The sequence below is a fragment of the Leptonychotes weddellii genome, chromosome 2, assembly GCF_054177405.1.
Source record: "Leptonychotes weddellii isolate Sample4059 chromosome 2, ASM5417740v2, whole genome shotgun sequence".
NCBI classification, from domain to species: Eukaryota; Metazoa; Chordata; class Mammalia; order Carnivora; family Phocidae; genus Leptonychotes; species Leptonychotes weddellii.
The window spans coordinates 81,520,143-81,535,539 of NC_138370.1; the positions used below are offsets into that span (position 1 = coordinate 81,520,143).

General features: G+C 47.4%; 1 protein-coding gene across 29 annotated transcripts in view; it reads right to left on the reverse strand.

Moving 5' to 3' along the window:
* JADE1 (jade family PHD finger 1) overlaps window positions 1-15,397 on the reverse strand; it is a 281,646-nt gene that overhangs the window by 24,571 nt on the left and 241,678 nt on the right. For 18 of the 29 annotated variants that reach the window (XM_081811881.1, XM_081811882.1, XM_081811886.1 and 15 more), the window contains 3 exons: window positions 6,582-6,667; window positions 3,416-3,573; window positions 1,282-1,469 (listed from right to left, as the gene is read on the reverse strand). In XM_081811881.1, the coding sequence (XP_081668007.1) occupies window positions 1,282-1,469; window positions 3,416-3,573; window positions 6,582-6,667 (432 nt within the window). Of the gene's footprint in view, window positions 1-1,281; window positions 1,470-3,415; window positions 3,574-6,196; window positions 6,240-6,581; window positions 6,668-7,766; window positions 8,325-15,397 lie in introns of those variants that run through there. The other 11 variants (XM_081811890.1, XM_081811899.1, XM_081811891.1 and 8 more) reach the window with 2 other exon arrangements.

The following is a 15,397-nucleotide window of genomic DNA, read 5'->3' on the forward strand; positions in this document are numbered from 1 at the left end:
CAGAACTTTATAATCTTTGAAGCTAGAACTGAACGGTATTCAGTTCCAAGAGAGCTCTGAAAACTTATGAACAGACTGTGTAAAACAGCCTCCTGGCTTGCTAACATCCTGGCCACTAACACCTTTTAAAAGCAGGGACCAGGAGGAAGGCACTGTTCTTTGTCAAAATACGTGAGTGATCAAACAAGGAGAAAGCAACAACCTTCCCGGCTCAGTCGGCACTGCTGCTCCCAGTCAGCGGGCTGGGAGCAGCGAGGCAGCCCAGCAGGCAGCTGCTGTTTGCAGGGCCCTGGGCGAGGCTCAGGGACTGATCCACAGCAAAAGCAGTCTTTGTCCCTCAGGGCTCTGAGATCTGCCACCAAGCATTCTGTAGATGCTCCCTGGGTGCCAAACCACCAAAAGACCTCTCTGCCACCTCTCCCCGACCCAGGACCCACAGCACTAATTCTAACGAGTCCTCAGAGTCTCTCACACCGAGCCCAGACTTGACCTCCGTGCGCCTGCTCATCACAGCCCTTCGAGCAGCACATAGCAGTCAGAGGCGGCAAGGAAACCTACGTGCCATCCTGGTCTTGACACCAGGAGGCGCAAGTAAAACAAGGTACAGAAGCTCCGAGCGGTGGGTACACACAAAAAGAAGAACTCATAGAAAATAGACCACAATGGGCAAAATGTTCAGCCAAGCGGGGGTTTCACAGAAAGCAAGCAGGACAGAGGTGAACAGGTAAAACGTAAAAGCACTCCGGGTTTGGAGCAGGACTTGAGGAGAAGCACGGAGGTAAAATACAAGAGGTGTATTAGAAAACAGTGAGCTTGGCTGGCATGGAGTTTACTGTGAGAAACAACAGGCCACAAGAAGAAAGGATCTGAATGAAATTGCTGGAAAACACCACCAGAGCAGGAAACTGTGTGGACCAGACCCTCCTGTCATCTTGGGGAAGTCACTTCATTTCTCTGGGCTTCGGTTCTCTTGAGGTAAGTTAGGGAGGAGGGTAGATCAGGGCAGAGATGGGAAATCCTGCCTCCCACGCCCATGGAAAATATCGTTCTTCAATCCCACCACTCTCTCTACAAGCCTCTCACAGCCTCAGTCCCTCTGAACACAGGTGCCGTGGCCAGACACGCGAATCCCGAACAAGACCCTGGGATCCTGAGACTGAAGCGAGGATGGCACTGGCCTCACCAGGCGACGCCGAGGAGCTTCCACTACACACCCGTATGCCGGAAAGTCTTCTCTAGTCGTCATTCGTTAATAGAACAATATAACCCACGGTCTCTCACCCATCTCCTTAAATTCCTCATTGGTCAGCTCCAGCCACGCAGCGTCCATATCGTTGAGGTCGTAACGACACACACTGTCGGCCAGTGTCCGGATATCAACATAGCCCAACTCTGGAGGCTCCGAGCCCGGCGACACAATGTATTTCTTGGGCCTGATGAACATGAGGGATTTCTCTTCAGACACGACCCTAGTTAACAAGGAAACAAAGCAGCCAGGTTACCCTTCCTGCCACATGAAAGCAAGTCTGTCACAAGGCCCAAAACTTGCTTCCACTTCCAACGCCCTAAACCCCAGGTTATCACCAGATAGACAGGCTTAAAACCCTAATGTCACTGCTAATAAAACTAAGTGGGATTCATTAAAGCGCCCATGAGGGAAACAGATACGAGTGAAAACACTGAGACATCCTCAACACCCGCTTTTTCCCATCGGCTTCCCGGGATGCTGCATGGCCTGCCCTGATCTAGGACAGCAGCTGCCCCGACCCACCGGCAGCCCCGAAACACTGGCCCCCTGGGTTTCAAGGGTTCGAGACTAAACCACTTTCCACCGATCAGGCGTGTGCACCCTGCTGAAGGCCTAGCCCCGGGCTCTCAACAACACACGGCAGAGAGCCACAAAGGCAGGACCTGCACAGCGGGGCACTGCGGAACCAAGGGGACAAACCCGCCACCTCTAATCGTAAAAACCAGACTAGGCCTTGTCCGTTAGTAAGCAGGCTAAGAATCCAAGAGGCCTAGCCAAGTAGGGGACTCTCCCAACACACCCTTGGGATCCCAGGAGAGGAGCACAAGCTCCCGCTTCTCCTTACACTGCCACCCTCTCCCCAAACCTGTTAACACCTGGAGTGCCTTCTACCGCACCCCACTCGAAAGAAATGTCAGCACACAAGATCGAATCCCTCCCAATCTGGAAGGACGGGCGCTCTTCCTAAAGACACAGCCCCAGCATCACAGCCCCGCACATCCACACAGTTCCTCCCCCACGTCACCATGTGTCAGCATCAACAAGTGGTCCAAAGAGTGTCAGAGTACTGTCATCTGCCTCATAATTACCAGACTGATTTTATCCACAGGACACTGAAATAGGCAAACCAAAAGGAGTTCTTTCTCCGACTCAACAAAGAGCAGGGTTTCAGCTAAATACTCCATAAGCTGCTCTTGCGCTGGGCTCCCAAATAAAAAAATGATCTGGCGAGTCACTCCTGGATGGGGATTGCCAATGCTGAAACAGCTCGTGCTGTGCCCCAGAGGTAGACTCAAAGGCCAGCACGGTGTTTATCCTGCAGAGTCCAGGACTCGGGCCTACGGAGGCACCGGAGTGGTCATTTAAACCTGCACACTTATGGGGACATTTGTCACAGAGACCCCAAAACAGTAATAATCAGCAATGGTACAAGAGCCCACTTCACAAAGCTGGCAGCTGACCGACAGCACGGCAGAGAAACCAGGCGCTAGCTGAGCACAGAGGCCCTGAATCTTCCCTCCCTCTGAGGGGCCTCCACATCAGCTGAGCAACACAGTGAACAAATGAGCGAACTGGCCCCAGCTCCGCGTCGGAGGTAAGTCATCAAGGACCCGGGCCCACAAGACCCTTAAGGGGAAAAGTGCTTTATATGTCACTCCAGAGAAAGCCCGGCAAGAACAACTGGGCAAAGTCCATCCACGGGAGAACTCCTCAAACGTCCCTCCTCCGAAGGCTCCCCTTCCACATAACCATGACCTGGCAGGCCTCCTCACACCTGCCTTCCTCCGGAGGTGGAGCCCATCCCTGCAACACCCGAGAAGCCAGGCACTCCTCTCCAGTAGAACTGTTCTCCAGGGTGAACACGAGTGGGGGTGGGGTGAGGGAAAAAAAGCAGCAGTTGTGTAAACATCTACATTTCCCTCCCCCAGCCAGTCACCTCCCCAAAATGTCTTGGAATTTGCCCTCCTCTCGTAAGAGAGCAGCACCTTCCCAAGATGGCTGGAATACTAAGTTTCGAGGCCCATGGCCCACAAAATCACTACTCTGTGGACCTAACGTGTGTTTCTACACATTTCTGTGGCCACCTGAGGCCCCCTGTTATTTCACTGCTCTTCTCAGGCACCTGTCAGGGCAGAAAGGCAATGGCAGGTGGAGAGGCACGTCTACCTGGCCACAGGCTGAGGGATGGTCCCAGGGCTCACGGGCACCTGGACCCCTTTCTCCCACTCCTGTCTCCAGGGATCTGCCAACACATAGTACTCATCTGGGTTCAGCTGATAGGAGTCATGCAACTTCATAGCGGTGATCAGGTCTGTCCTAAACACCTGGAAAGGGAGAGAAAGGGTCACTGACATTTCATATTTGCATTCTGACTCCCGAGTGCTGGCAGCTGCAGGGTAACCATGGAGCTGCCGTGGAACAAGGTCACTGTATCAGCAGACCCCGGGGCTGACCTCTTGCAGGAACCCCTCGGCCTGCCACGCCCTTGGTCTCTCAGGCTAGGGAGGCAATGGCTCTCACTACCCTCTCGCTTCCTCAAGCCTGCAGCAGCTCTGACCGCAGAAACCTCATTGTCCTCCCCCGAAAAACTCTAGGAACTCCCAATTCAAAAGAGGGCTGCTGAGATTTCACTCAAGGGTGCTCTTTTGGTAAATGTTTACGAAATAAAACTCCACGAACCATGCAGCACAACTTCAAGCCAAAACCCGGAACTACCAGGGCCTCCTCCCCCATACTCCGACCGCCACCACCCAGGGCACCAGGGCCTATGGCAACGGGGAGTCAGGTCCTGGTTGACAGGTGCCACACAGAAGTACAGGTGGGGAAAATCTGGGAAGGAAGCAACGACAGACCAATGGGTCAAGTCAGAAAAGGGGCTTGTAAAGAACATATTTACCCACCTTTACCTGGCATAACTTCTATATGGGAGGCAGTATTTGTGGGGAAAGGAGGAGGGAAGGAGAGAAAAAGAAAGAAGCAAGCAAGCAAGCTACTCTACCCTCTCTTCACCCCGCCAAAAACAGACCCACAAAACTCCAAAGTATCCCTGTACGGAGGGAGCTCCTCACCCATCATCAGAGGCAGAGAGGAGACGAGAGCAAAGGTGACCCTCGCATGGCTGGCCCTCCGACAGGGCAAAGGGCTGGAGCGCAGGGCTGCCTGCCGGCCGGGGCCTCATCCTCAACCCGCCAAGCTCCCAGGGCTGCGTAAGGAAGCTCGGACCCTGGCATTAGTGCTGGCCCGAAGTTGTATTTGGCACAGAGCATGCCTGCATCTGTAAGCTACACTCTCTGTTTACACAAGTCACAGTGCTGAACTCTCTCTTCTTGGGACAGGGAGTTCTTTCTTATGCTGCGAAGCACAGTTCACATTATATGCCTGCTAATAGGTCCATATTTGTTTTTCCTGGTGGCTTTTCAGACTGGTGACCACTTTAATAAACTTCACCATAATAAAGTCGGAGGGCAGTGTCTGAATAAAAAGGCCATTCCTCTGGCCCGCCATTTTTCGACCTGGACTTTTCCCCAGTATGCCACTTCTTGTTTCTCAAGTCCCAGTAACAAGCAATAACCTGGGGGTGCACCCTCCACAAAAGCACAAGCAAGGTCAGGTTCCCATGCAGCACTGAGCTCCCTGAAGCAGGCGCCCAGCCCAGGTGCACAGGACCTTATCACCCATGCCCTCTTACCCCCAAAGGAGAAAAGTCCTTTAAAACAAAAATCACAGGTCTACATCTTCAGGAAACCAATTAAAAAACACATTCCAACTAAGCCTTTTAAGTAAAAAATAAGGGAGTATGCCAAAGAAGAAGGAATTATCAAACTGAAGCAACAAGATGAGAAAAGGCAGCCCACCCTTCCTTTACTGGAAGACTCGGATGAGGACAGTCAAGACCTGAAACAGATGCCCTAAACGGACTCGCCAGTCTCTGGCAGAACTCGACGTTAGTGCTAACCTACGTATCAAGTAGTATGAACTAAGAGCTCAACTCAGAGAGTTTTAGAAAAAACATCAGAAACAAAACCCGAGTCAGGGACCAGGCCGGTGCCATCCATGCTGCTCAACCTCCCTGCTGCGCCTGGTGCCCATCAGGCCCAGTACTAGCTCCCCTATCCGAGCGCCCCGCACCTCCGTCCTCTGGTCCTGAAGTAACAGGAGTACAGTGTGAATGGGAGTACACTGGTTGTGGAGGCAGCACAGAGAATGAAAGAAAAAAAGACAGGCAGAGCCTCTCAGATCCCAGAGAAAAGGAGGGGAGCACTGCAGGTTCAAAATGACAAAGGCCTGGGAAAATGAAGGCAATAAAACGGCCACCTTCCCATGAAGGTTTGATCTAATGTTTAGGTGTCTCCTGGGATGGTTTTCTACGATTTTAAAGGATATATACTACACTTCCTCGTGGAGAATGTTATTCCACAACTAAGAACTCCTACACTCCTCAACACAGCGACCCCCAGCACTCCCATTACGGGCACAGGAGAAGGAGTACCTGGTGGGACCCAGGCCTCCGCCCTGCAGCTACAGGACGAGGTGCTCTTTGAAGCCGTCCCATTCAAGAGGCAGCACAAAACAAGGGGCTGAGCCAAAGGCTCTCTGCCCCGCAAGCTGCCCACCTGAAAACTGTAATAGAACTAAAATACCCTTTCTGCAATCATCTAAATCCTCAGAGCCTGGCAAAGGTTGTCAAAGAAAACCTATCTCAGGACTGGCAGAGGCCCCTAATCAACAAAGGCCAGCAGAGAAATGCACCTAAAAGCAATTTTAAATAAAGAGACAATAGATAATAGGTAGGTAGGTAACAAAATGTGGGGGAGCAGGGAAACAGAAGATGAGAAACAAATCGAAAAAGAAGGGGAAAAAAGCCTTAAACGTAATTGCCAAAACAAAACTCCCAGAATTACAATGGGTTGTTGCCAAATAAGCCACAAATTCATGGCCAAAACTAACTTGAGGCTGGCAGTGACTGGCAGCAGCCGAACCCGCTGATCTCCTGGCCAGAGGAAAAGTTGTTGGGAGCCAGCGAAGATGAAACAGAAAAGGAAAAAAAGAATATAATTAATAATAATAGCTAACATTTACTACTGAGCACTCTTTTAAGTGCTTAGTATGTATTAACGTCTGTGTATTAACCCACTTAATCCTCACAAGAATCCTATGAGGCAAACATCTGAGTCATCCCCATCTTACAAATTTGGAAACTGAGGCACAAAGAAGTTAGATAACTTGCCCATGATTGCAGAAACATCAATATCAATCAACCAGGTGTGTGCCAATCATATGTACTCATGCACGCGGTAGGACATGCACAGTCACACCATCATTCAGGAAATACCTCTGAAGGTTTTCGATCTTCATGTCTGGAGCACGAACCTCTCCTGTGCTGGGATCGGGAATTCTGTGACCAAGTAGTTGAGAGGCCTAAAGACAAATATCCAAAGAGGAACAATTTAAAATACACAAATCACTGTGTGTTCACAGGGTTTGGGTTTTGTGGGGTTTTTTTCCAAGATTTTATTTATTTGAGAGAGAGAGAGAGCGTGAGCACTCACCAGCAGGAGCAGGGGGCCGGGGAGCAGACTCCCTGTTGAGCAGGGAGCCCCAGGCTTGATCCCAGGGTCCCAGGATCACAACCTGAGCTGAAGGCAGACACTTACCCAACTGAGCCAGCCAGCAGGCGCCCCCACAGGGGCTTTTTTAACCAAATTCAGCAAGGCTCATCTCAGTACCTCCCCAAGACATAAGCCACAATGCTCCTCCACTCCCAGTACTTACTTAAACCACTCACTTTCCAGAGCAGGCCTAACAAGATCACTCTGGTGGCTCGCTGTGTAGCCCGGTACAGCACACAGGAGGGGAGGCCTTTTAAGAGCATCATGCATATGAAGCCTGTACTTCTTAAGAGGTTCAAAGTCTCTCACATTGGTAAATACAATTTGAAAAACATTTGACTGAGTTCTCAGTAAACTTTCTAAATGCTAGATTATGTTAAATCATAATGCCACCCCTAAAAAAAAAAAAAAGTTTTGACACCACAAAACTTAAGAACTTAGCATGCCCTGGAACGGGGAAGCTCAGACTACACTAGACTAAGTGCTATAGCCAAATAACTTTTAAAATTGCCTACTCCCCTTTCCCCAAAAAAATGCCAACTGGCTCTTTTCTGTGCCTTTCTTCCACAACTAATGCTCTATTATCCAGCCTCTCCCCCACCAGGCCACAGAATCTGGAAGCCCTACCAGGGTACCCATGTCTCCTAACTATCACCATGTCTAAGCTCCTCTCAGGCCTAAGACCTCTTTGCAGCACCAACTCCATCCTGCTTGAGATGCTCCCTCCAGCTCGGGTGGCAATTCTCTTTCCTGGTGTCTCCTCGGTGGTCCTTCAGCCTTCTATGAATCCTGCACACATTAGTGTTTCTCCTTCTTGCTCCAAGTCTTCTCCCCAGGGAGCGCCCATCCCTGCCCTCGGTCTTCCCAATGTGCCCAGGAGACTGTCAGACTTGCATTCCCACACTCACCTCCCAGCCAAGCTCCAGGTCCACGTTCACCTTCAGGTAAGACATTAAGCTCAGGGTTCCTTAGGTCAATCAACTCAGCATGATAAAAACTGGACTCAACAGTTACCCAAACCTGTTATTCCTCTTCTATTTCTACTTTGATGAATACCACTACCATTTCTACTAGAATTCAGAAATCTAAGAGTCATCCTAAACTCTCCTCACTCAGGATACATCCAATCATTGGCCAAGTTATATTCAATGCAACTAACAATACCTCAGATCCCAGCCTCTTTTCTCCCCACCTCCACATATGCCTCGTGTCGCTTGTTTTATTGGTCAACCGCAGTGGCCTCCTGTTTGTGGGTACCATACCACCACCAGACAACTGAAACAGCCCTCACAACTGCCCCCAGTGGGTGTTGAACTTCCTAATCACTCACCTCTACCCTGAACACATACTGTACTGTTTCCCAGAAATTAACAAACCTCCGCAAAAGAAAAGCCCAAACCTGAGGGAACTGCCATTCTACCAGTAAAATCATTTGCCACTCAAACAGGAAGCTTTTATCTCTGCGGATTCCAGAGACAAGGGACACAGAATCAAAGCACCCTTAAAACCTTGGAGACATTAAGAAATAGATTCTGCACATAAGCCTATCATCAGATTTGCAATGACCAAGACTAAAGGAGATTTCCAAGCTCCTCTCTGACAGGGAGGATGTGGGTAGTACCCTTGATCACCAGTTCTGAAGGCTGTTACTGGGTCAACTGACTGCTGTTAGGTTAGCAGAATCAGATTTCCTACAGGTGGCCTTACTGTACTGTTCAGTAAATATTTTAGAAAATTCTTCCTTAAAGAGTAAGTATGTCTCTTTAGACTCCAATGAATAAGAATGTTTCACTCCCACATTGAAAGGAATATTCTGGGCACACAGGGATGCAAACCCAACTTGCAGAAGTCCTCAATCTGGTCCCCAGTGGAAAAAGGAAAGACAGAAGCCAAGGCAGAAACCTGGAGAGGAAGATTGGCCTCTTTTCTCCTCTGGTCCTACAGGCCCTCATCCGGCCAACCCACAGGCTGAGAGAGAATAGACAACTCTAGAAGGATGCCCAAATGTTCATGGAGGGGAAAGAAGAAACAGGGCAAAAAGGTATGGCCCCTTTCCTTTGAATTACTATGAAAAGGGTTATAAATATAAGAAAACCAGAAATTTTAGAAGAATCATTCCATTGCTATACTTTGAAAACAAACAGAGTGAGGGGAGGTGAGTTTTTCTTTTTTAAGATTTTATTTATTTATTTGAGAGGGAAAGAGAGTGAGGGAGAACGGCAGAGGGAGAAGCAGACTCCCCGCTGAGCAGGGAGCCTGATGCGGGGCTGGATCCCAGGACCCTGGGATCATGACCAGAGCTGAAGGCAGACGCTTAACCGACTGAGCCACCCAGGCGCCCCAGGGGGAGTCTTTATAGTCAAATAGTTTCAGAGTTAAAGCAGAAACAACAAATTTGCTCATTTTGTATGAAGTTTTATTTAAGTGATCTCTCCACCCAACGTGGGCTCAAACTCACGACTCCGAAATCAAGAGTTGCATGTTCCCTCTTTTTTTAAAGATTTTATTCATTTATTTGAGATCGAGAGAGAGCACACAAACGGGGGTCGGGGGGCGCTGCTGTGACTCGGGGCTCAATCCCAGGACCCTGAGCCACCCAGGAGCCCGAGAGTCACATGCTCTTCTGATTGAGCCAGGCAGGTGCCCCCAAATTTGTCCACTCTTGGTTTTTTTTGACACTCTTGCCTCTTCTTAGGGATCTGTCAGAGTCCCTCCCAGGTAGTTTCCAAGGTTCCCAAGAAGTGCACAGCTTTGCTGGCCAAGAACACAACCCAAGTAATGGCAATCACTTAGAAACTTTCCCTAAGGCTGCTTTTATATTCTTGAAAATGGGGTCTGTGCCACATCTGCTTTGAAAGCCAGGTATCCAAAGATGCTACAAAGGTGGTATATGGTAAGTTTATCCAAGGGAAATGATGGCCCACCCAGAAATAGTCTGTTTCTCTTCCTTCTAGTTTAACTAATGCAAAAGGAAGAAGAGAAAAAGGAATCTATTAAGCTCACTTTGCAGAAAGGGAAAGACTGGGGAAAAGGCAAGATTTAAATTATCACTGACCAAAGGAATGTTCATTAAAGCCAAAAGCCAGTAATCACCCAAATAGCCACAAACAAACTGAATGAGTAAACATACAGTGGTATCCATACAATTTACTACCCAAATTATGGTATATCCATACAATGGAGTACTACCCAGCAATTAAAAAAAAAAAAAAAGAGTTACTGATACACACAACATAATGTTGGAATCATTACGTGGAATGAAAGAAGCCAAAGAGTACATACTGCATTATTCCATTTACACAAAACTCTGGAAGATATAAACTAATCAATCTATAGTGACAAAGTAGATCAGAGGTTGACTAGGAAAAAGAGAGAGAGGAGGATTATCCTGAGTGTTATGATTTCATGGGTATAAACATTTCAAAATGTATCAAAGTGCATACTTTAAATGCATGCAGAAAATAAGTGATGATTTTCTATCATGCATGAACAGTAAAGGAAAAGATAATGCTCCACTTTACTTCACACAGGTAATTTGCATAAAACCTAGATTTTGCTGCTGAACAAGGTGAGAATCTGGACAGAGAACTAGAGGACCCTGCCATGTCCAACAGCAGGTATTTGTTGCTGATGATCTCTTTTCTGGTTTACTTGCTTTTAAGCACTGTCAAGAGCCATCAGGCACAAGACACAGGTGACTACAACATACAGTATACCTAAGTTGGTGTTGTGCACACAGCAGAGTCTCAAAAAAAATTAAGTGGAAAAAAATATAGTGTTGTTGAGAACAGTCATGCTCAACAAGAATCACCACCAGTGTAACTCAAGAACTGAAGGTGGCAGGCACCAAGAACATACCCGTTTTACTTATTAGAAGATGGGTTTGGTTTTGTTTTTAAAGATCGACTATTTATTTTAGAGAGGGAAAGACAACTCAAGCGAGCGCAGGGTAGGGGGAGTGGAGAGAGTCTCAAGCAGACTCCCCACTGAGCGAGGACCCTGACACGGGGATCGATATCAACCCTGAGATCATGACCTGAGCCAAGATCAAGAGTCAGATGCTCAGCTCAACCAACTGAACTACCCAGGCGCCTCTAGAAGATAGGTTTAAAAAAAAAAAAAAAAGATATTTGAGTTCTAGGAAAACGAGGTCATGGAAAATAAAGCAAGAATGCATTTAAAGACAACTTGCTGGGGCCACTGCCTCTTGAAAGGAATGCACCAACATCTACAGAAACATTCACAGAAAGCCTACAGGCCAGAGACTCAAGTCTTTACAGTATTATACCAGTTCTCTCTACAGCCATGCTCTCTCTCCAGGGAACCTCCCAAGTGGTCAAGAAGCTCCCAGAATATTATTCAAGCAAAATAATTTGCATCCCCTTTTAACTAAAAAAAAAAGTTATGTTACAGAATTTTTTTTAAGATTTTATTTATTTATTTGACAGGGAGAGGGAACACAAGCAGGAGGAGTGGGAGAGGGAGAAGCAGGCTCCCCGCTGAGCGGGGAGCCCGATGTGCGGCTCGATCCCAGGACCCTGGGACCATGACCTGAGCCGAAGGCAGACGCTTAACGAACGAGCCACCCAGGCACCCCTACAGAACTTTTCTTGAAGTATGTTGGGTGAAAACAAACAATGTAACCAGAATTGAGAGTATTTCAAATACCACAAGGACTAGGAGATAGTGATTTACACTATAGCCACCTGTAAGTTCTTAAAAACCAGATAATGCTCCACTTTACTTCACACAGGCTAAGATCACACTTGGTTGCTGCTGTATTTTGTTTTTGTTTTCAGAACATTAACATTTAATGGCACACTAAACTAAGACTATAGCAAGTAAAATTCTTTTTTATTTTCTTGTTGCTTTCAGGAGGAGTTGGGAACTCTAAAATTTTGGCAACGATGTCTAAAATTACTTAATTGCCCATACACAAGAGAGGATTACCTAAAGTTAAGTCCACTGTAGTGACAAGTTTAAGTGACTTTAAAAATTCTGGACATGTACACCATTTAAGAACAATTCTCTCTTTAAACACTGGAAAGAATGAATAGAGAAAATATCCTGTTCTAATATCCCCAAACTCCCACTGAAACAGAACTCTGTGGGGGTAACAATAAAAGTTATAAAAGGCTCATAGATCACAGTATCATGAGCATGGACCCTGTACATGCAGAGCACTCAACCCTGTTTTCGGGTCCTTCTAGTCAAGTATCTCGAACACTCTCCTTTGAAATTAAAAATAGCCATGCTTCTTGCCCTAGATCTAAAATAAGGAAAAAACTCAAGAGTAAATCTAATACCCACAGCACACACTCCACTGGTAACTTATGTGTGATAAGCCAGGTTGCGGAGCGCATGCGAGGTTCAGAAATTGGAATGAGTGGTGGTCTGGGTGTTCACACCACCACAAAATGCAAACTATGAGAGAACCTCACCACCTCCCAAATACCGAATCTCCTATGTCTCCAACACTGCTTTGCTTCTAGATTCTAAGTAACAGGCTGGTGTCTTCAGGAATGTTAAACCAACTTAACAAAGTAAGGCACTTAGGACCAATGAGTATCGAGTCCAGTAGGTCAACTGATGTCACAAAAGTGCAGACCCAAGACACACCCCTATGCATTACTTCAAAGCTAGGGACAACCCTGTGCAAATAAAGCGCTGCTGTGGAAATTTCCACCAGAAAGTAAGTAAATTTAATGTGGTTATTATTAACTATTTGCTTTAATTGCATGATAGAAGACAAGACTCTCACATAATTGCTCTTTCTAGCAGGGGCTGACCCTACACCTCCCACAGCTCCTCCATCCCAGCATAGCTTAGCTCCACTGTCCAACTCACTTCCACATTCCACAATACAAAAGCTTCATGCATATATTCAAAAAACTGGCTCGGGAATGTTTCACCATAAATATACTTGGGCCTTTAACCAACTGACACACACGTGCTTCACAGTTACCCAGTGCTCCTGCCAACGTCCAAGTCCAATGGCTACCGAAGACCAGCCCATGGACTAGTTTTGTGCTAAATGCTCCTCTAGCCCAAAAGGATGCTTGCTCTGCCTCTCAAAGCCAAGCCACAAGTCGGGTTTGAAAAGGGGCAAAGCCATCTCTGTGTGTCTTGAAGAGACTTGGGTTCAGTACACATTCTGCAATATTTGAACCAAAAATCCCTACATTTCAAGAATGCCTACACAATCCCTTAGTGTCACAAGATGCAACTGATGGGGGAAAAGAACAAATTAAAAGTATAGTCAAATATGAATGGAAGTGGAAGCAGAGTTAACTTTTATGCAAGAGAGAAACCACCAAAGGCTTGCATGAAGGTAACCAAGCACAGCCAATCGAATTAAGAAAATGAAGGCAAGTTATTCAAAAAATGTAAGGAAACTCACTAAATGCAATGAGACATGGGGTGCCTGGGTGGCTCAGTTGGTTGGGCATCTGCCTTTGGCTCAAGTCGTGATCCCGGGCTCCTGGGATTGAGCCCCACGTTGGGCTCCTGGCTCAGCGGGGGGCCTGCCTCTCCCCCTGCTCTTGCTCTCTATCTCTGTGCCTCAAATGAATAAATATTAATTAAAAAAATATAAATGCAATGAGACATAAAGAGGTATAAGGCAGAAAGTATGTTTCATCCACTAAAATTCTGGTCCCTCTTCATTGTTTATCTGTAAGCTGGAGAGCGCCCAGAAGAACAGAAGTCCTCCTATAACTTTATGTTTACCCCTCATCAACCTGAATTACTAAATGCAAAATCAGTAGGTTTGAATTTTGCTCAGCACTCTTTTCTGCGCATTCATCATCATGGGTGATGGAGCAGAGCTCAGCTGGTAACTGGAGAAGGCGAGAAATGTTTCGGGGCCAGTACAGGTGTGGAAAGTAGGCGACCAAGGAAGATCCCCAAGGTACCTGGTTCCAGACCCCCAGCAACAGTCCAGGCCTTCCCACAGGGAAGTCAACACAGCCATGACAGTTAGGAAATTCAACAGGAAAAGCAAGCCCTGCTTCACAACTTCCGGAAAAACTTTAAAGTACCAGCACACTTCTCTCGTTATTTGTAAACATTTAATTTCCCTCTGGGTCTTTGAGAGGCACATTTAAAAACAACCAAAAAAACCCAAAACATCATTTACATTTGGCTCCCTTATCCTAGCCAAAGATCCCATATTTTGAGGAAAAAAAAAAAATGTGCCAAATGGACAGTATTCATTGAGTAATATTTAATTCTTATCTTACTTTTACAGGGAAAAGAAAAAAAATGATGGTGGTCAGAGCTGTTAATTGGCCTGAGATAACAATCCATAACTCCTGCCAAAAGAAAGGACACTCAATGCTTTAATTAGCCTCTGCAGCTTTATTGAAGATAAAAATGCAATCTCCTTCAGGTTTTGGAAATACCAACAATAGCTGGTGGATCCCATTCCCACATTTGCCAAAACTCCTAAGGACAGAGCATCCTGGGCTGGGAAGCAGGAAATGAAGGGCTTGTTTCCCTGGGCCACACCCTGGCACAGTATGTAACTTCAGAGACTGGCTAGGGCCACCCAGTCCCAGGAGCCCAGCAATTACAGACACAGCCGGCAAACTCCCCAACGCTACTTCATCCAACAGTAGGGCCAGCCCTCCAAAGGGCACCTGCAGAAAGGCTTCCACAGCTCCGACTGCAGCTGGATGAGGGCTCGCACTGGCACAGAAAATGCCCGTCCATCCCCAACTGTAAATACCACACCGGTATTCCCCTGGATCCAGCCAGCAAACAAAGCGAAGGACTCCAGCCCAGAGGCCAGCAGGGCCCTGCCATGGCTGCGGCTGGTGTCGTGGCCCCACGCTGACGTCTGCGGCGGCCTCTCCTCCACTTGGACAAGTTTTGCATCAGACTGGCAACTGCTGTCAAAATTCGGTCAGGGCTGGAGGCTGGAGAGTCTGGGCAGTGGCCACTGCAGAGACCTAGCCCTTCTTCCAATCAGGGCTTTCCAAGTGCCCAGACCCTCCTGAGGGCGGGCCCAGTTCCGTGGACCCAAACGCAAGGGCAGAAAGCACCCCATTCACAGCACCATGGGCTGACACAAGACGACAGGCTCCAACACAAATAAGCTGGCTGGTGCCAAAGGCCTATGCAGTGAAGCAACTGCCCTCAGAGAAGGTTGGAAAGGGTATTCCATGGCGTGGATAGGTACGGACTGTTACAAGCTTTGGCATTCCAAGGTTCTTCATGAGAGCTGTTTGTTTACTACTATCATCGTCTACCGTAACCAGCAACTCATTAAGCCCAGACAGTACAGTCCTAAAGCATCAACATATGCTTTATACTGAACCAAATGTATGACCAAAGGATGGCCCGCCTACCTTCTAGTAGAGCTATCATGATTTCCACATCTAGCCTAGAGGACAGAACCCCACTTTGTGGTCTACGTAGTTTAACCCTCCAGCACTCTATAAATATTAATGCTCTGCCTCCACCTTCTTTAGGGAGGCCAGCACAGATAGGAATGTATTAAAAGGAAGAAGGAAATGGCTGTCACCCCATTAGTGAA